Below are 21,817 nucleotides of genomic sequence, written 5' to 3' on the forward strand. Positions count from 1 at the left end.
TCTTTGAAGATCAAACAGAAACTTACCACCAAATAAGGGTTCGGGTTCTACCAGAATTTCTTGTTTTTGAGGAATAGGTGCCCTCACTTCATCTCTACGAAGACAAAAAGCACATAATAGCTTGAAAATGTCAGTATTACTTGGGCAAGAGGAAAATCTGTTCTTCATACCTATACTGAAACTATGCAATGGTGTTCAAACTATTACAAGGAACAAAAAAACAATGCATGGAAATTGCCCTTGTGATTACACAAAAGGAAAAAGTGCTCAAATGTCTGGACCTAGTCTTTACCTTTTATGTCAGGAACAAATCAAAATTCCTGACACGTTTACACACTTTCTTTTTAATAAATCTGAAAAATCCCTAAGGAAGAATCAACCTTTCCTTATAAGACTCTGTAAAACTGAAGCTTTAGCACTTTCTCCAAAACTTTCTCAAGAGAGGGAAACACTGGAATTCAACCAGTAACTCTATCAAAGGCATGTCAAACTCGCGACATCACATGACGTCGCATGACGTATTGTGTCTTTTCCCCGTTGCTGGCAATGAGGTGGGCGCAGTTTCGTCGTGACGCATCCAGCCCATAGGCCGGCAGTTTGACATGCCTGCTCTATTACATGACTGGATTAAGAAATGGTCATTTTAGAGGGGGACATATTACTGCTTCTTTCAAGGCATCACTCCTGTCTGCAGTAAAGTATCATCTACCTCAGATTCATCCACACATATCCCATCCAGCCATATAAATCAGTCAGGTGGAAAATGGCAGAATTTATGCTGCAGATTTATTTTCTTCCTTAGTTTCTGGAAATTCAAAAGAATCCAGATAAATTAGAAAGGTGTTGCCTGAATCATTATGCTACGATAATTATATTGTTCTCTGTTAATTTTGATAATTGGTAGTGATAATACAAGTCTCACAAAGGAGTTCTGCTTTAAATGTTTTGATGATTAAATAGATACCCAGAGCAACAATAGAATAGAAGCAGCTGCATAAGAAAAACTAAGAACTTAAAAGCAAAAATATCTGAAATATACGTACAAATTTCCAAGATAATTTAATTATCCTCTTTACAACACTACGTACTCTGTATGTGGTCGCAGGTTTGATACACTTGCAGAACTAGTGCTGGGTTCTTCAGCAATTCCTCCACCATCAAGGAACATAGTGACAGCCATTTCCAGATTATTGTTGCATGCTTCAAGCATATGTTTGCCTACACTTTCACTGGCACCTATGACATAATGAAAACCATATTAAGTTTCAACAAATGCTTTAAAATAAAGAGAAAAATGTATTAATTCAATAAAGTGAATATAATGTATTTTTACAATAACTATTTTTTATATTTAAAAAAATCAACACAATCCAATCTTGTAAGTACTTTATTATGTTTTGTTGTCTTTGTATCAATCATGATTCCTAATGATTTATAGAGAGGTCGTACAATTTTCTTGGCAATAATACTGAGGTGGTTTGCCTATCTTTTTCTGGGAAGTTTTTCAACTAGGGCTGAGACAGTGACTCACCTAAGATGCCTTATTAGTTTCTAGCCACTCTAGAACATGGGCCTCCTCAATCATATTACCTTTCCTTTTCTGCATGAAGAACTGTCTCTGTGTGTATAAATTTTACCAAAAATATAAACCATTTCAATATAATTTCCTTTGTCAGATTCTAGTATTCTCTGTTACTATCTCCACTCACACATCCTTTGTTAATTACAGACAACTCAATGGAGTATTCGGGGAGTGCGCGCGTGTGCAGGACTGCCCTGCCGGCTCCTGCCCGACGCCGGACGGCTCCGCCGATGCTGCCTCAAGAGGGAAGAGCGCCTGCCATGGCTCCCCAAGGACTCCTTAGGAGCCGGGGAGCGCGTGCGTGCGCAGGACTGCCCTGCCGGCTCCCGCCAGATGCCAGCCTGCCCTGCTTCCTCCACAGTGAGAGGGGAGGGCGTGCCTTCCCGGGCTCGCTGACTTGCAGCCAAGCCGGAGCCGAAAGGGGCTTTTCCTTCCACCCACCCTTTGGAATAGATGCAAGAGCTCCCGGGGTCTGGCGTTTGCAAGGGGGAGGGGAAGGGGCTGAGAGGCTCTTGGGGGTGGGAAGGGAGAGTCACGTTGGAGGGGGGACTGGACTAAGGAGTTGCTTTGCAAGAACGGGGGCACTCGATTGATTTATGTACTATTTTCCGGCGTATAAGACGACTGGGCGTATAAGATGACCCAACTTTTGAGATGATTTTCATGGGTTAAAAAGTCGTCTTATACGCCGGAAAATATGGTAGTCAAATAGTAGCCTGAACAAATTCGTATCCACAATAAAAATTTATTTATATTTCTAGAAGAGAAGAACCTCTACATCTATATTAAATTATATCTGAGATATTATTTAACTTAATATTTCCTTTCCCACAAACTACTACAGTTAAACTTAGTGCAGTACATTTTTTTCAGAAATAACAGGATAATAGTGATACATAGAAACAGACTACCTCAAACTTAACTATAGTCCTCGGGATTACAGACAGCACCTGAAATAGATGTAACAGTGTCTTTCGTGTTGATTTTGAAAATTCGTGGATGTTAAAACTTCTATTACATTTAACTACATTAATCTAAGATTAGACTGCATAATGAAGTGTTGAACTCTTCTTTCCCAGAGGGCTTCAAACAGAGGCAACAGGTAAACAGTAATTAACCAAGTAATTGAATTGAATTTCTGGACTAAGTATATACTACAAAATATACTGTTCCTTTATTTTTTAGCAAATGAGAACTACCCAATCACTTGCTACTTCTAATTGAATCTGGCTTTCCCCACTTGTTGGAAGCCAGATGGGAAGTTTACAAATTGTGATCACATGACCCCTAGACAGTGCAACTGTCATACAGTTGCCAAGGGCCCAAATTTTGATCACATGACTATGAAGCTACTGCAACAGTCTTAAATTTGAAAACTGGTCATAAATCACTTTTTTCAGTACCCTGAATTTCAAATGGTCTCTAAACAAATGGTTGTAAAGTCAAGGTCTACCTACAGTGTTACGAAGATATTTGAAATGATTTGGCAGAATACAGTAAGAACTTTTTAAAAATCTTGGTAATAATGAAATCCATAAAAGGTTGGGAGCTGAAGTTCAAGTTGCTATATCAAAAACTTTCAAAAGGATAAATTCAGCTAGTGAAAGAAACTAAGATAATACATTTTTGAATGGATTGTTTAATATTACCATGGCTGTCTAAAGGGTTTCATATCCCCTTTCAAGGCAATATAAGTTCTCTGAGGTATACCTGCTTCATTTTAAGGATTCAAGAGCACAGTTCAATTAAAAAGATTTGTATGTTTAATATTGTGCAATAGACTGTAAAACAAAACAATGTCATCTCTCAGTTGCTCTACATTTAGCTTCTGCCTTTTATATGAAAGGAAATAAGATATGAGACAGAACTGAGTTGAATGCAACAGAAGTAAAATAAATAAAAGCTTTGAAATCAAAACATTTTTTCTGGTAATATATTTTACAGTACTAATAAAACTGTCTATATTCAGGTAGTCAACTTACAAGAGTTCATTTAGTGACTGTTATGTTACACAGCACTGAAAAAAGTGAGTTATGACAGTTTTTCACACTTACAACCATTGCATGTCATGTGATCAAAAGTTAGAGGCTTGGCAACTAATATTTATGACAGTTACAGTGTCCTGAGGTAATATGATAAACTTTTACAACCTTCCAATAAATAAACTTAATGGAGAATCCAGATTCACTTAACTGTGTTACTAACTTAACTGCAGTCACTCACTTACCAACTGTGGCAAGATAGGGGCAAAATTCATTTTACAAATAACTAAAGGCAGCAGACACACAAAATACTCCTTCTTCCTCCTATTTTCCCAGGTCAACACCAACTACTAGTTCACCAGCATTTCGCCAAATAATATTTTCTATTATGGGACCGTATCTAGAAATTCTGAATGCTCTCCAATCCTAAACCAAGCTCCTTTCTGAAAACTCCTGACTGAAGCATTTAAACATTACTTACAATCAAGAATTCAGTCAAGAAAATATGTTTCTGGCATGTGTCATGCTGCATTTTTAATGAACCGAATAGGCTTTAAAAAATATTAGGTATCTTAGGCATTTGCCCATGGAGGGCTTGTAATCCTTGCTGGATGAAGCCTTTTTTCAGAGGCACCACCTTTTGATTAAAAAGCAAACAAAAAAGGATAATCAGTCATATTCTGCTTTTAATTCTAGAATGGATTAGAGTAGACATTTGGCATGGATTGGTTACTGTTCCAAACAAAATACTAGGTATTATGGATCCTCCTTCATCCCTCAAGACAACTGTTTCTCCCCACTCCAACCTCTGTCTTCTAAGTATAATCATGCTTTGGGACCTTCATATAGTCAGAACGAACCTTTAATATAAACGCAAAAATACCTCGGGAATATTTTATTTTTTACAATACTAACGCCCACGGTTAGAACGTTCACACCAGCCCTTTAAAATGGAATTTAGCTCGACTGCTGATAACTATTTTTTCCGACTTCAAATTTATATTACAGATAAGGCGGATGACGATCCTTTTTTGTCTCACGCAGTTTGGGACTGAAATAGGTTGGGATTTCGAGGGACGGAACTACAATCTTATTTACTCGTCTCTTTATAAATCCAGTAACCAAACTACAAATCTAGTTCTTCCTGGAAAATGTCACACTGCGGTCCCTGAAACGAATGAGAGCACATCTTATTTCTCTCTCACCACCACAAAAGAATTTCCCTATAATTCCCCCTAAGCATTACCTCCTCAAACTTCTTTTTCGGTTCGCTCTGTTATATTTCTTTTTCGGTGCCACCTTAGCTTCTTCTCCCCTATCCCTGCGTCGGCCTACCGAGGCCCCTTCCCCTTTATCTCCCGCCAAACTCCCTTTAAGAGACTGTTTCCGAGCCCGCGCCACCTGCCCCTTCCCCCATTTTGCTGCACCGGACTGAAGCCACTTAAATCTATTCCGTGTTTTCGCGCGCCTCACCCGTGATGGCGGTAAATTGCTGAATTAACCCTTTCAACCCTGAGGCGGCAGCAGAGCCCCCGGGCGCCGCCATCTTGCCGCCTCGATCACCGAACAACACTCGCCACCTGCTCGTCCTACTACGCAGGCGCGGCTTTACCGCGCCCCAATTCTCTTGCGCGCTTTCAATTTTAATATCTAGCGTAATGAAGAGCATGACGTAAAGAAGGAAAAGCCCTTCTCGAAGTGGTATCGGAGAACTCAATTGCTGTCCTCTAGTGGTCGGAGGATTTTTCTAGCGCTTGACTTCTTTCAAGGCAGCTCAAAAATTTTGCGAAGTTCTTCCCTTTGTCCCAAAGGGAATTCCGCCTTATGGGGCAGTCGCTACAAATGTAATAACCCTAAGCCTAAGTAGGCGTCTGGATTCTCCCAACTACATGAATTTGATGGCGAGAAGTGAAGAACTCTGAGCGCAAATACGAGAACTTACTCAAGCGAAGCTACATGGAATTCTACTAATGTGGAAAACAGAACTTTCAAAGGGGAGAATACCATCAGGGCTGCCTGTCCTGAGCAACACAGGAAAATGATAACTGTATTTGAAACAACTGGACCAAGAACTGCTACAAAAGCAGGAGGAAATAAGAACTTCTACTATTAGTGTAAGTTTCTGGCCAGTGAATGAGCTGCCTGAGAGCATTTAACTCCTCCTATTTATGGGAGAGAACCAAAACACTCAACCACTTCACATTAAGTAGTTGACCTATACTCCATTGATTACATCTTCTAGACCAGAGATACCCAACCTTTTTGGCACCAGGGACCCATTCTGTGGAGAAAGGTTTTTCCATGGACTGGAGTGTGCATGGTTTTGTGTGCTGCCTACATTCCACAATGGGGCTTTGCTTGTTTGTGCAGATTGGTTGTTGGCATGCTATGGCTCAGTACTGGTCCATAGACCGGGGGTTGGGAACCCGTTGTAGATTAAGATTCATGTAGCCAAGAAATTAAAAGACGCTTGCTCCTCGGGAGGAAAGACATGACAAATCTAGACAGCACACTAAAAAGCAGAGACATCACCCTGTCAACAAAAGTGCATATAGTCAAGGCTATGGTCTTCCCAGTTGCAATGTATGGCAGTGAAAGTTGGACCATAAGAAAGGCTGAGCGCCAAAAATTGTGGCCTCTGAACTCTGGTGCTGAAGAAGACTCCTGCGAGTCCCTTGGACTGCAAGGCGATCAAACCAGTCAGTCCTACAGGAGATCAACCCTGACTGCTCTTTAGAAGGCCAGATCCTGAAGCTAAAATTCAAATACTTTGGCCACCTAATGAGAAGGAAGGACTCACTGGAGAAGAGCCTAATGCTGGGAAAGATTGAGGGGCAAGAGAAGAAGGGGACGACAGAATGAGGTGGCTGGATGGAGTCACTGAAGCAGTAGGCGTGAGCTTAAATGGACTCCAGAAGATGATAGAGGACAGGAAGGCCTGGAGGAACGTTGTCCATAGGGTCGCGATGGGTCAGACACGACTTATGAATTTTGACTTATGAATTTCCATACTGTAAGAATCTCTAGAAGCTCCTTTTGCCTTGTAAAATGATTGTCTCCACATCCTGAAATTATCATTTGATAACAATTGTGACTTTTCAAAAATATCAGTTCCTTCCGAGTAAAAATGTCATTTCATGCTGAAAGCATTACAGATAAACTCAGTGTCTGGCTTTTATCCATAACTATATTCATTCTAAGAATTAAAAATACACAGGCACAAGCCATGATGCAAGTGTTTCAAATATGATTTTAGTTTTAAAATGATAACCCAGAAATTTCAGACAAATTGATCATTTGCTTGAAAATCAACCCAAGCACCTAATGACAATCCATTTTTTCTTCAGAATGCAATAATGGCAATAGAGAAAAATTGAAAAAATGAAAACCCAAAAGGATAGGTAAGAACACTAAATGTAGTATTTGAAAAATAATTACTTTATTTACTTATTGTACTGTCACTTTTACGTAAATCCTTCAGATTATATATCATTGTCTGAATGAGTTGTTGAACCCAGCTACAACTAAAATTACCATTTTTATAAAGCTGAACAAAAAACAAATGGGATGCAGATTTCTAAAGGAAGGCACAGTTGATTGTAACAGTAAACATCAGTACTTCAGCCTGCATCTTTTTTTGCTATTACCCTTTCTAAATGTTCTAAATGTTGAGATATCAAAGTTTTCAAGAACGTGGAAAGCAATTCCTGCCTTATCAGAAAGGGACCTCTGTTGTATATTGTAGAACTATTGTAGAACTATGTTTAGGAGATAATTATGAGTTACAACATCTTAAATAATTGTAATGAAATAGTAATTGTGTAATTTTAATGACATATATAAACTATGTGTTAGAAATTACTTACAAATGAAAAGTGTGATTTACCTATTGACTGTCTTTGGTGCCTCTTATAAGATACTTTTACAATTATCAAATTTAAAATTCCAAAATGAATCCACTGAAAATTAATTTGGTTTTCTGGTGAAATCTGTAAGCCACATCACTGGCAAAGCAAAAATACAATTGCAGCAAACAGAAAAATGAGAGTGTATCTTAGGCTATGCCTGTCTTAAAGATGGCATTTACCACTGCCTTGTAAGTTCACAGACAACAAGTGGCATGGTTATGACAATTCAGCAAGCATTATCATTCAGTTCAACTTGAAATAGTTTTTATTTTTAATTTACTTATTTCAGGGAGAGGCAATCAGGAAGAAAATGGTGGCTGTTCTGATGACATACTGTTAATAGTGAGAAACAATATTATCTGATGGTTTTAAAACTTCTCTCTTAACATTGAAGTTAATTGATACCATCTATGTATTAAAGGATACAAGAATTCAAGGGAAAAGGTACAGAACGGGTGTTACTGTTTCTGAAACAAGTAGCACATTAATTCTGGGAACAGCCAATACCAGAAGAGATAAACATTTGCAGGTTTTTCAAAAATTTCTATTAATCTATAATGGTTTCGGTGAATATTTCAATTTGTTGCAGATTTCTTGAACATCTGGATAATTGTCCTTTGCTTGATTGGCAGCAATTCTACATCCTTTAAATCAGAGTTGAGGACACAATTCAGAACATTCCCATTTTTTACAGATGTTTTTGTCTGGTGTTTGATAGAGGGCCTCTCATTCTCACTGTGGAAATGTCTGTGTAGTTTGGGTTGATTTATTTCTGGCTGGCTGTTTGAAGCCTTTAAGATTTTGCAGTGTTTCCTAACAGCTGGGGATTTTCCAACTGTCTTAGATGTTGTAGGGCGCAAATGATACTCATCAGCAGAGCCTTTTTTGCGATTTAGTGTTTTCTGTTCTCTGTCCATTTCCTTCTGAATTTTCAAAGCCAGACACCTATCTTCTTCTTCCTGTTTATATCGTTCATAAAGCTGCTGCTGCTCCAGATATATTTGCTTTTGCATATCATTCATCTCTTTCTCTTCAGTTTGTACAGATGTTCTTCTTCTTTTGTCATTCAAAGATGAATCCACTGTCCATTCAGTGGGAGATTGAGATTTTCTCTTTGGAATCTCTTTAGTGATCAATGAGCAACTCTGATTTTTATTTTCAATTGAATAGTTTCCCATCATCTTCGTTTCCTCACAGGTTATATCTTTGCTGTCCTGTTGGTTGCTAGATGTCAAAGAAATAAGGATTTCTTCAGTGCTGTCATTTTTCTGATTTTTCAGCAAACATGTACTTTCTGTAAAAAATTTATTTCCAAAGTCATTGTTATTGGAACCACTACTCATTGAGAAAAAATCAGTTTCATGGTCTTCTCTATTGGTAACATGTTCCTCTATTGATTCATTTAAGTGACTCCTAGAAAAAGATGATAATTCAGGGCCATGACTGTTGAACTCAGATGTAGTACATATATTTAAATGAGAACCCGTTGATTCTAAAGGGGAATCTTTAATCATCATTCCTTCTCCAGTTGTCTCTGAAGATAGTATGGTTATATCTTTTCTTATTTCTTCATTTTCCAACATAAAGCGAGTTTTAGCTTTAATGCTTTCCTGGAAAAAAACAAAGGTCAGAATATCCGTATATTTTTTTGTGTGTGTGTGTGTGTAGTGTAGTGTAGTGTAGTGTAGTGTAGTGCAGTGCAGTGGTATAGTATGGTATGGTATGGTATGGTATGGTATGGTATGGTATGGTATGGTATGGTATGGTATGGTATGGTATGGTATGGGATAGTATAGTAAAGTATAGTATAGTATAGTATAGTATAGTATAGTATAGTATAGTATAGTATAGTATAGTATAGTATAGTATAGTATAGTATAGTATAGTATAGTATAGTATAGTATAGTATAGTATAGTATAGAAATGTTAATACGTATACCTACCTCAGAAAGAGAGTCAATGTTTTCTTCTTTTAATTTTCCAAATAGCAACTTTGGAGAAAAGAAACCACAAGACTTTGGAGATAAATACCTTAAAAACAGCACAAAAGAAAAAGATAATGCAAGCTTTTACAGCTTGTAAAGAACATGTTATATATTATATTTATCTTTAAATATACTGTAACTTACTTGCTTAATTTCTCAGAAGAGTGGATATAATAAAATGTAACCCTAAGACTCTACTTTTCATTGGATTAGTGCCGAATTTCTGTACATACATTTTGGAACTGTGACTTGTTCCTACTCTGCTCCCAAAAACATTATTCAGATACAATTTAGACTTATTTATTTTATTTTATTTCTATTATTGTTCAAACATGATTTTTATTTTTTTTATTGTTAGCTAAGGATCATTCTTGAATGGAAGGATAGAATAGAAATTGAATAAATATGACAAAAGGAATAAAAATGTTTCCAAAGTAAGTTGCTGATATCTAAAGCCCTAGAGAGCATATTATGGATTGGAGCAGGGCTACATCTCTTAAGTAAATAAGACCTTGTTGTCCTAAGGTTATTCTAAACCAGGGGTGTCAAACTGCCGGCCCGCAGGCCGGAGCGTCACGGAGAAACCGCGCCCATCCCATTGCTGGCAAAGGGAAAAAGTTCCGATACGTCGCACGACATCACATGACGTCGCGAGTTTGACATGTCTGTTCTAAACATTCTGCTTCTCATCCTTCAGTCGCCCTAATTCAGACCTTATCAAGCAAAGCATATAGTTGCAATGTTTATGAACAGATTCTAGCACAATACTGTTTCACAGGGCATAAAAGCTCAACTTTAATTATTATTCATTTAATTTATATCTTGTTTTGCTCCTATGGCAGCTAAGAAAAAAAAGGAACAAACTCTGATAAAAAACATCTGAAATCAATTATCTAATTCAGATAGAGCTGCCAAAGAGGAAATGCTTGACCCCTTTCTTATTAGCAGATAGTGATGGCTTAGTGCAAGTTGCTAAGAAGTACATTTCACTACCATGTGAACAATGATACACTTCTAAGTGTTTTAGATCAGGGGTCCCCAACCTATGGGCTGTGGCTCACTACCGGGCCATGGCTCTTGGCTAGCGGGCAACAGAAATGGCTGGCCAGTGCACACACGCATGCGTGCACAGTCCTCCCCCTCACGCTAGTGCCCGCGGCTCCATTTGTGCATGGGTGCAAACAGGCCGCTAGCCCCAGGCTGATGTGTGCAGCCTATTTGCGCATGCAAATTTGGAAGCTGCTCTTCTTCCCTCCGGGCCACAAGGCCGGAAAGGTTGGAGACCTCTGTTTTAGATGTTATGGCATTTATTTCTAGAGATATATATGGCTGCCCATCTCAAAAAGTTAGCATCTCTGGGTAGCTAACAACTAATATCAATAAAATGGCTAATTTAATAGTGAAACACACATTTGATCTAGTGGAAATGGGGAGGCCTATTAATTCTGTCTTAGGCTCAGAACCTAGGTGGGTAACTTTGGGCCTGTCACTCTCTATCAGGTCTAGAAAGATTGCAATGGCAAACCTCGAGAAATGTTGCCAAGAAAATTGCATGGATTTGATTTTAATAGTGGGTAGATGTATGGTATAAATACCTTTAGCTCAATTCCTGAGTTGCCTTCAAATATCATTATCATAAGTATTGTAAAAATGATGAAATATACTGCTCAAAAAAATAAAGGAAACACAAGATAAGACATCCTACTATTAAATACAGTACATTGTGTTGTTTAAGTGTTCCCTTTATTTTTTTGAGCAGTATATAACAGGTATCAGTGACTGCAGTCCTAAACTATGATTTAATATTATGCAAACAAGCTTGTCAGCAATTCTTTCCCATTCTCTTCCAGAAGAACTGCAATAAAACCAACACTTCTGGTTTTTGTAATCACAGTGTAATGTTATAACTAAACCTGAACTGTAATAACGTAAACTATGATAATTGAATAGTCCTTTACTTTATGAACACGATTAGCCTAGTAAATTAGGTTCTAACATACCAAATGAAGTTTTATTTGAACTTAATTATACAGATATCCAAAATGCCTATAGAAATTCTCAGTCATCCAGGTCATGGGTGTCCCAAAGATGCTTTTTCAAAAGGCAAACAAACTTCCGTTTCAGTTATGACAATTTTCTCTCCTATTTATACTATACAAATCTGCATGTATTGTACTAATCTATCTTTGACTATGTAACCAGATTTTACTTACTTCTTAATGTCTCCAGAATTGCTTGATTTGTTTTTTGATGTTTTGCAGTAATCAGAAGGGGATGGGCCAGGTAGCGGACTGTTTTTAACAGACTCTTCAGCAGATCTGTTCTTTAGTGCAAAAAAACAACAACAGATAAATAGCATGCCTACTGCTATTTATTATTATTTTCCTGCCCTTTTAATATTTAATTCAAGGCAGTAAACATACCTGATACTCCTATCAATTTTCACCACAACAAGCCTATGAAGTTGGGTGGGCTGAGAATAGCACTGTCCCAAAGTCAGCAGCTGATTTTAATTATTACGCTGATTTATCACAAAAAAATTACGCTGATTTATCACAAAAAAATTGTTGCAGTGCTGATGTGCACAACTCATCCTACATTTTTAGAGATTGATGCATTAATGTTCAACACAAAAAGTTTCTTGTTCGTATCAACACTGCTTTCATGTCTACTGTACCAGAATACTATCATAGTGGCATCACCACCAATTTATGTGATAGATTGTCAATTGGAAATTATATTGGCTTTTATCTAATCTAGGTTTAAAGGAGGAGGATATTTGTTGTACAGCAAAATATTTATGTGCCTTTGTCTGAGTATTCGCATTTTTCTTTTATATATTACTTTTGGATGGGGTGTTCTCAACTTCTAATAAATAAATAATTTCTTAGTTGGAAACAGCAAGCATAATGAAAAATAAGCATAATCATTTATACCTCAAATAGACATATATTAATTTAATATATCCAGACTAGATCAACTAGGGTTACATGTTAGTTAAGTAGTTAAATATTTAAGGTACACCCCCCCCCCCACACACACAGTGTACCAAAAGTCAGACTCCATAGGTCAAGACATGATCTAAACTAAAGGAGACCTTCCTGTTAGAATTTGCAAACATCAGAGAAAATAGTCATGTGTCAAATGAGTAAGGAAATGTTTAGAAGAAAATTACAAGCCATTCAAACATTCAGTGTAATTTTATATAATAAATTGTCTAAGGGGGCTGATTTTTGATACAGCCTCTTCTCAGTAAGGTATTGGATTGGCACCAGGGAGACTCGGGTTCTAATCTACTTTGGTATAGATCCTCAGTGGATAAATCTGGACCACTCACTCTAAGCTCCCAAAATTGCTTGTGTGGGAAAAAATAGGTGGGAACACTTTACAGCTCAATGTACACTCCTACATGAAAGGCAGGATAGAAATCTAATCAATCAATAAATCTGCAACTGATAGTAACAAAGTATATCATTTAACAATCTGGTAGCATTTTTTACATTTATCTTGATTACAGAAGAAAGGTGAGAAAGCCTCTGATTAAGTATATTAAGTACTCTTCCAATGCTTACATCAAAATGCCATTTAAGAAACTATGAAGATTTAACTAAGCCTATTTAGCTGTCATTTTGGTCAAACTTACCAAATTGAAACTCAGTTCTCGTGCCAGCACTTCATCTGATAGTAACTGGACTGCTATCTTTTTTTCCCTTTCTTCTGTTAACCTTTGCTCTTCTTCCTCTTCTGCTAGTAGTCTTTGAATATACTCTTCACTTGCTTTGCTCTCTTCTTGCTCAAGAGCACGGCGTTCTGCTTCCACCTAACCGCAAAATGTATCATTATTTTTAACAAGTTATTTTATAGATTTAGAATTTTCATTTTTTATTTCAATACTTCTTAAGAAAGAGCTTTTATAATTTGGCTTGGCTTAATGCATAGGCATTTAGTACCTACAAACAATCTCAATCCAGGTCTTACTCAGGATTTTATGATGCTTAGCAAAACTGCCTATTAGTGAGTATCATTCAACTTTCTACTTTACCTTAGTGATCTCAGCTTCATATTCTTTCCTTAATTCTCCAGGCTTACTTAAGCAATGTATTGGTTGAGGGATATGCACTAGTCCAGAAAACAAAGCAGAGATGAAACAAAATATGATTATTATGATCTAATTATTTTAAGGATGCAAATTGCAATTTAATATGAATATATATGAAACCATGCACTTAAATACAATCTTTTCTATCAACATGGGTTCTTTGCAATTTAGTACACCTAATATATCAAAAAGTAAAAATAAAAAATAAGGCCTCACTGGATATTTATCCAGGAAAAACAAGATTTGACCTTTAACAATGGTGGTTTTTATTTCTATTATTACAGTTTAATAATTTTAACTGAATTATTACAGTTTAACAAATAATTCAACAAATCTAACAACCTATATTGCACTTGTCTATTTCCCGTACTCCATAAAGAGTAATTTCTGACCTTAGAAATGTGTCACTCTCTTATCAGTTAAATATATTTTTAGTTAAGAGACTATATCTCCGGTAGGAGTTATAGGAATATAGCCAGCTGTACCAACAGGCTGAAAAATAGCTTTTATCCGTGGGCTGTTAGGCTTTTAAATGGGACATAATCTTATGCAGAATTATAAAGAAGAGTAATTTCTGACCTTAGAAATGTGTCACTCTCTTATCAGTTAAATATATTTTTAGTTATAAGACTATATCTCCGGTAGGAATATAGGAATATAGCCAGCCGTACCAACAGGCTGAAAAATAGCTTTTATCCGTGGGCTGTTAGACTTTTAAATGGAACATAATCTTATGCAGAATTGACTTGGGAGGCCGGTGTGTGGTGTAGTTGGTTCACATGGTGTGGTAGGATGGAGGGTTTGTTATCACTGTGTGTTGGGGGGAGAGAGCACGGGGAGGAGGCTCAGCTAATCTCAATGTACACATGTTGTACTTTGACAATAAAGGTTTATTATTATTACTACTAAGTGAATTGCTAAATGTCAATTTTTCCTTGCTTTTTTTCTTTCAAAATTTTATATTAAACTTCTGAACACCAAAGGCAGATGTATATGTAAACCAAGCTAGTGCAATGCTTTACTTACAATAATTTTCTAGGTCCTGTCCATTAATTCTGCGTTGGCACTCTTCTGGAAAATGTTTCTTAATTTTTTCCCATAACTCCAAGTTAATAAGAGTGTTCTTGCGAGAGTTATATCGTGCCCAAGATGAGACACGCCGGCGACAAAAAGGGCAACACAAACTTGCTTTTTCCACAGTAAGTTGGAAACAAGCATTACAAAGAGTATGGTGGCATGGTAGTGTGACTGGTTCCACAAAAATATCCATGCATATGTTACAATGACAGTCAGACAAGGAGAGTGGGGGCTCTGATTCTTTTGGCATGTTCAGTCCAGGAAGGGAAAACGATTTTCTTAATACATCATCAGCATCTACAAAAATACAGTAGCACATTATCTGTTTCAGATCAATAAAAAGACAACATTAAAACTGTGTTTGTTAGATCATTTTTGACACGATGTATGAATGTTACCTGCTATGTAAGCTTTATCACTAAGAGTATAGTACAATACTGTTCTACAGTAAAAACATAAAAACAAATGTATGAATTATGAGTAAGGAATGTCCTCACAGATTACATTAATATTTGGCAGTCCTAATACATTGTTTCCCAATGCAAATATACTTTTTATTCTCCTGAGATATTTCTGAAGATACTTAAAATTACAGATATAAGATACTGTTTCACAATTATGTAATATAGAAATTCAATTGCATCGACTACTTTTTTTTTTAGAAAAAGTGTTACCCAATTATTTTCATATAGCTTATTTAAAAGCAGTTTTCCATTGCAGAGAATACCGTATCCTAAACTGAACTAAAGTCATGTGATGCTAACTGAAAATATTGTTTTCAGAATAGGAACTGTTATTTGGGTGGAGCTAAATTTCTAGACAGAAATTGTGATTCATGACCATAATTCTCATACATTCTGTTTGCCTCTAACTTGAAGCTCATGTTGTAGGCTGACAGCTGATTTCCCAGTTTGGCACTTCCTTAAGAGGTACAAGGGCAGATAAACATGGTGGCATGCAGAAGAACACATTTAGACTAAAAGCCTCATCGTGGAATGGCAGAAACAAGAGTAGACTTAGTGCTTCGTATCCTGTTTCCTTCTTTCTTCTCAGAGCAAAAAACTGGGAAAGCTCTCTGGCCCATCCCCAACTGAAGACTCACTTCAGAGGCACCATGTTGTGCACCACTGTTACTTGTGCCTATCTTGTTACTGGAACATTAAGCATGGATTGCAACCACCACTACTGACAAGGCCAATATGAGAGGATTATTGAAAAATATTTATTGCATAGTTTTGAACTGAGCTTCAAATTAAGAAGCCAGATCAGGTGGAAAGATCGGCCTAAGTTGATCTCAATTTCAAATGCATCAACAACTATTTCCACATACTAGCAAGAGTTTTGTAAGCACAGATGGAAAGCTCTATAGATTCCCACAATGGATGAATGGATGGCAAAGTTAATGGACTTGGTTGAGATGGCAAAAATAATTACTTTGATCAGAGACTTTAACTAGTTTTCTTTCTACATAGACTTTTTGCTTGAAACTGAAAGACCTGACATTTATTTTTGGGATTTTTGATCGGAATTGTTTATAATTATAGAAATACTATGTACCATTGAATTTTAGAGCAATAGCTATTTTTAAAAAAGCAACATTGTAGCTGTAGTGAAAGTTGGAAGATACAATATACTTTTTGCTAAATAGTGAAAATGTTACTGGGGGATAACCCCAATGTTGACCCCAACCCTGTCCTAATCCCAACCCCGATCCCAACCCTGCCTAAACCCCAACCCTATCTTATTCCTAACCCTATAAATCCAATAAAATTCCTTTTTTAAAAAAGAAATTCAATAAAATATCCTCCTGCCGCTTCCATTACCTCGAGAGCTATGGAGGTCGTGCTAGGGATGCAAAGCACACAGCTCCATCTCTGAACTACATGCTCTGTCCTGGAAGTGGGTGTCATTTGCAGAGTGGCCATTATTCATTGTGCCATTTTGAAAATGCACCCACTTCCGGGATGGAGCCATGTGGCCGAGACATCCATGGGCCTAGTAGCATGTCCTCCTTCCTTCATACGTGCTCTGGAGATCTTCTAAATATAAAGTGTGATCGGTGATGGGTGGGGAGGATGTACGACCTAGTGGCATGGGAAAAAGGTCCAAGGATTAGAGTTAGAGTAGTGTAACGGAATCTGCTCATAAGTCAAGGATTACTTGTATATAAAAAAGGCAGTTACCAAATACCATTCAAAAACAGCCCTGTTATATTTTGGACAATGACATCTAATGTCAATTCTTACAACTTACAACTTTCTAGCAAAGGTATGTAACATCATTCAAAATTTGTCAGAGATATTACTAGTTACAGCATGTATCTTTTACTTCCAGGAAGACATCTAAACTGTTCCTTCAGATGTAATATAACCTCATTACAATCAATCTCTGAGAATCTAAGCATAGCCCAAAGCCATTTCAATAATTTCAGACAAATAGGGCTGCAAGATTGGCCCTTTGTAGACACATTCCTAATTTCTCAGTCATCTACCTACCAAGTATGCACACTTGAAAGTAATATTGCTGTTCCACGTACAATAAAGGTGAATATTTGGCAGCATGCTACATCAGATAGAAACTCACTAGATTTGCGCCACAAAATATTATATGTCATATATGTAATATCTTAGATTCACACAACTAGGTCTTTGGTATCAATGACTAAATAAATAAAATTCATCTGCTATTCAAGGATTAGACATATTTCACACGGGAAACAACAAATGAAGTATCTGCTACTGCAGCCCACCCCCTCTGCTGAAATAACTAATGGAAGGATTTTAAAAGATGTTGTACACAAAATGAAAATGTTCTAGCACTTACATTGTGCTTTCTAGTGTTCACTTCACAAACATTATCTACATAATCTGTTGCACAGCTTTGTAAAACAGGCCAATATTGCTTCCCCCAATTATAAATAAACTGAGAAGTTTTGTCATACTGACTGCCATGTTTGCCAGTGAGTCCTGGAAATCTAAAATTATTCCTAAAATCAACGTCTTCTAACAACATAATCTCAGAAAGATTCTTGAGACAATACTTGTAAAATGTTAAAATTAGTTCTTAAATTCAACCAGTCTATATTCACTTGAATATATACATAAACTAGCAGTAATTCCAAATGCCTGTTTCTCAAGGAGCAGTAAGCAATTGTTAGGAATTCCAGTGGCATCAGCCTCATTTCTGCAGTTCTCAAGTAAAATAATTTTTCAATGCTTCAATGCTTCCATGGGTGCGATAGCTCAGCGGTTAAAGACACTAAACTTGTCAGCTGGAAAGCTGAAAGTCCAGGTTTAAGAACCAAGAAACAGGAGAAGCTGCTGTTATTTGGCCCAACTCCTGCCAACCTAGCAGTTTGAAAGCATGCAAGGAAAGGTACCACTTCAGTGGGAAGATAACAGGCTGTATTGCAGGCTAACTCTGCCCACAGCCTGGAGTTTGATCCTGACTGGCTCAAGGTTGACTTAGCTTTCCATCTTTCCAAGGTTGGTAAAATGAAGAGCCAGAATGCTGATACTGTAAACTGCTCAGAGTGCTGTAAAGCTCTATGGGTGGTATATCAGTCTAAGTGCTGTTGTTATTCGGAAAACACTGGCTCCCTTAGCTATGAAACAGAGATGAGCACTGGCCTCTAGAGTTGGACATGACTGGAAAGGAGAAACTATTTCCTTTACCTTTAGACTGGATGTGAGAGCCATTTGTTTATAACAGTATATGCAGGTACTATGCAGTTGCATATTGTTTAATAGAGTAAATGAGGAAAACTTCTATAGAAATCAAATAATGCAAAAAATTAGTTAAGATACAAATTCCAGATAGAAGTGCAAATACTGGGCAAATGGAATATTGGAATGTTATCATACAAACTGTGGGAAGTCAACGCCCCAGAGAAGGAAATATTAAAAGGGCGAAAAATATATTTCCTAAAAAGATATTGAAGAACCAGAAAAGCATGCCCAGTTTTCTTAATAGACCCAGGTCTCCAAGCAGAAACCAGTTCTGTAGAAATGCAGATGTAAACCATCAGGAAGGTTAGAGCTAGAAGCTTAGGAAGAAAAAGACACCTAAAATCTACATACCCCAGCCCCAGGAAAGCAGGATATGACCTTAGGACATAATAGGATTAACCCACCACCACCAAGAATACCAGAAAGACACACTCAGACTCAGGAAATACAAAGCCTGAAACAGGAAATAACTCCAAACAAAAAGGCCCCAGAGGGTATAAAAGCCCACTCCCTACATGTGCTCAGTCCTTTTTTCTGCTAGAACCATCTTTCTGTCTGGCTCTCCTATGCAATAAACTGTAACCTTCTTCCTAAAGCAGTCGCCATGTTGTTTATTCCTTGCTTGGACTGAACCATGATAAAGACTTTTCCTTCAACAAAACTACAGATGAACAATCAACTGCAATGAGATTGAAGGTCTTTCAACACTGGCATTTGTGAAAGGGGAAGAGTACATAAAATTATGTCAAACACAAATTAGCAGGAAAAAAGGAAATTTATACAGAATACAATTCCATATCATTAAGTTTTTGATTTGTACTCCACTAGCAATTCCATGGTAGAGGACAGACAGGAAGGCCTGGAGGAACGTTGTCCATGGGGTCGCAGCTAACAACAAAGCAATTCCATAAAAATAGTCTTGTTTTAATAAGATATTAATTTATTTAATGTTATATGCCTTGATTTGAAGCCTTCCACTCAAAAAAGCCTCAATACAATTTGTTTCCTGTAAGACTCTGTGAAACTGAAGCAAAATATACCATCCCCTTATTTGAGGATAGTGAGAAACTACCCAACCACTTCCGTGCAATTCAAACTGTTAGCGATTTTCCCCATTCACTTTGCTTATTGGAAGCCACTTTCCGTATAATTCCTTCTAAGCATTACCTCCTCGAAAAATTTTTTTTTGGTTCGCTCCGTTGTATTTCTTTTTCGGTGCCACCTTGGCTTGTTCTCCCACATCCGCGCCAACCTTACCGGAGCCCCTTCACCTATATTTCCCGCCAAGGCACTATTTCGGAGCTCGCGCCACCAGCCCATTCCCCCATTTAGCTGCACCGGACTGAAGCCACTTAAACCTATTCTGTATTTTCGCGCGCCTCACCAGTTCAATATTTCAATACTAAGGCGGCAGCAGAGTCCCCGGGAGCCGCCATCTTGCCGCTTCTATCATAGCACCGAACAACATTCACCACCTGCTGGTCCCACTGCGCAAGCGCAGATTTACCACGCCCCAATTCTCTTGCGCGCTTTCAATTTCAATATCTAGCGTAATGAAGAGCATGACGCAAAGAAGAAAAAGGAGTGTCGTCCTTCTCGAAATGGTATCGGAGACCTCAATTGCTGTCCTCTAGCGGCCGGAGGATTTCTTTTCTAGTGCTTGACTTCTCTCAAGATAGCTCTCAAAAATTTTGCAAAGTTCTTCCCTTTGTCCCAAAGGGAATTCCGCCTTATATAATGGGGCAGTCGCTACAAATGTAATAACTCTAAACAGAAGAAACCTAGGGTGGTGTCTGAGTCCTTCCAATTGCGTCATTCCTTTTGACGGCAAGTCGTGAAGAACTCAAAAAACTCATACGAGAAGCTGCAGGGAATTCTACTGTGAAAACAGAACTTTAAAATGGGCTGCCTATCCTGAGCCACACAGGAAACGAATAACTGGACCAAGAACTGCTACAAAAGCAGGAGGAAATAAGAACTTCTACTATTAGCGTAAAAGTTTCTGGCCAATGAATGAGCTGCCTGAGAGTATTTAACTCCTCCAATCTATGGGAGAAAACCAAAGCACTTAACCACTTCAGATTAAATACTTGATATATACTCCATCGATTACATCTTCTAGACTGTTTAAGATTTGTGTATTTTGATTTATGAATTTCCATACTGTAAGAATCTCTGGAAGCTCCTTTTGCCTTGTAAAATGATCATCTCCACATCCTGAAATTATCATTGGTAGTACTTTTTGATAACGATTGTGACTTCAGGTTTTCCAAAAATATCACTTCCTTCTGTGTAAAAATGTGATTTCATGCTGAAAGCATTACAGATAAACTCAAGAGTCTGGCTTTTATCCATAACTATATTCATTCTAAGAATTAAAAATACACAGGCACAAGCCATGATGTATGCAAGTGTTTCAAATAATGATTTTAGTTTTAAAATGATGACCCAGAAATTTCAGACAAATTGACCAAAACCCAGAAATATACCCAAATATTAGCTTGAAAATCAACCCAAGCACCTAATGACAATCCATTTTTCTAACCAACTGGATACTCCTCCTTTGTTTGTCAGCAATTCTACATTGTTTAAATTAGAGTTCATACAGTTCAGAACATTCCCATCTTTTACAAATGGTTTTGTCTGGTGTTTGCTAGAAGGTCTCTCATTCTCACTGGGAATGCCTATGGGTTGACTTCTTTCTGGCTCTTGGAAGCCTTTAAAAGTTTGCAGCTAGGGATTTTCCTACTGCCTTAGATGTTGTAGGTAGGGCACAAATGATACTCATCAGAGGAGACACTTTTGCGATTTAGTCTTTTCTGTTCTCTGTCCAGTGCCTTCTGAATGTACAAAGCCTATCTTCTTCCTGTTTATATCCTTCATAAAGCTGCTCCTCCAAATATATTTGCTTTTGTATATCATTCATCTCTTCCTCTTCTGTTTATACAAAAATTCTTTTTTTGTCATTTCAATATGAATCCACTGTCAATGCAGTGAGTGATTCTTGAGATTTTCTCTTTGGAATCTCTTTAGTAATCAGAGAGCAATTATGTTTTGTTATTTCCAATTGGATAGTTTCCTATCACCTTTGGGACACACTCCTATTTTCTCAGTCATCTGCCTACCATGTGTGGACATTTGCAAGTGATATTGCTGTTGTGTGTACAATAAAGGTGAATATTTGGCAGCACACTACATCAAAGTCATAGATTTGTGACAGAAAATGTTATATTGAAGGGTTCTTTAACTGCAGCAAAAAGAAATTATTTAGCCTGACTATTGCTATCTCGCTTCTGTAATCAGCATTTGCGTCAGGGACAAATTTCATGCAAGTTTGGGAAACAGGCATATGGATGGGATGTACTGAAGAAGAGAATAATGGAGTATACAGGAATGATTGATGTCTTCCTTATGATGTAATGGCCCTGTTGTCTGATTTTCATTGGCTAACAAAGT

At 37.5% G+C, this 21,817-nt stretch overlaps 2 protein-coding genes across 4 annotated transcripts in view; both read right to left on the reverse strand.

The window, feature by feature from the left end:
• UBXN7 (UBX domain protein 7) overlaps positions 1–5,131 on the reverse strand; it is a 31,016-nt gene extending 25,885 nt beyond the window's left edge. For 2 of the 3 annotated variants that reach the window (XM_083363366.1, XM_083363364.1), the window contains exons 1-3: positions 5,038–5,131; positions 1,089–1,236; positions 27–94 (exon numbers count right to left, since the gene is read on the reverse strand). In XM_083363366.1, the coding sequence (XP_083219492.1) occupies positions 27–94; positions 1,089–1,236; positions 5,038–5,110 (289 nt within the window). In that variant the 5' untranslated portion in view covers positions 5,111–5,131. Of the gene's footprint in view, positions 1–26; positions 95–1,088; positions 1,237–4,810; positions 4,942–5,037 lie in introns of those variants that run through there. The other variant, XM_083363365.1, reaches the window with a different exon arrangement.
• Positions 5,132–6,981: 1,850 nt separating this feature from the next.
• On the reverse strand, positions 6,982–19,842 carry RNF168 (ring finger protein 168). The gene is made up of 7 exons (XM_083364976.1): positions 19,746–19,842; positions 14,583–14,930; positions 13,500–13,576; positions 13,101–13,277; positions 11,671–11,780; positions 9,416–9,503; positions 6,982–9,082 (listed from the first exon to the last, which is right to left on the reverse strand). Exons 2-7 carry the CDS (start codon positions 14,881–14,883, stop codon positions 8,048–8,050), a joined length of 1,788 nt encoding a protein of 595 aa, XP_083221102.1. The 5' UTR covers positions 14,884–14,930; positions 19,746–19,842; the 3' UTR covers positions 6,982–8,047.
• Positions 19,843–21,817: the final 1,975 nt, after the last annotated feature.

This window comes from Vipera ursinii (genome assembly GCF_947247035.1).
Source record: "Vipera ursinii genome assembly, chromosome: 5".
NCBI classification, from domain to species: Eukaryota; Metazoa; Chordata; class Lepidosauria; order Squamata; family Viperidae; genus Vipera; species Vipera ursinii.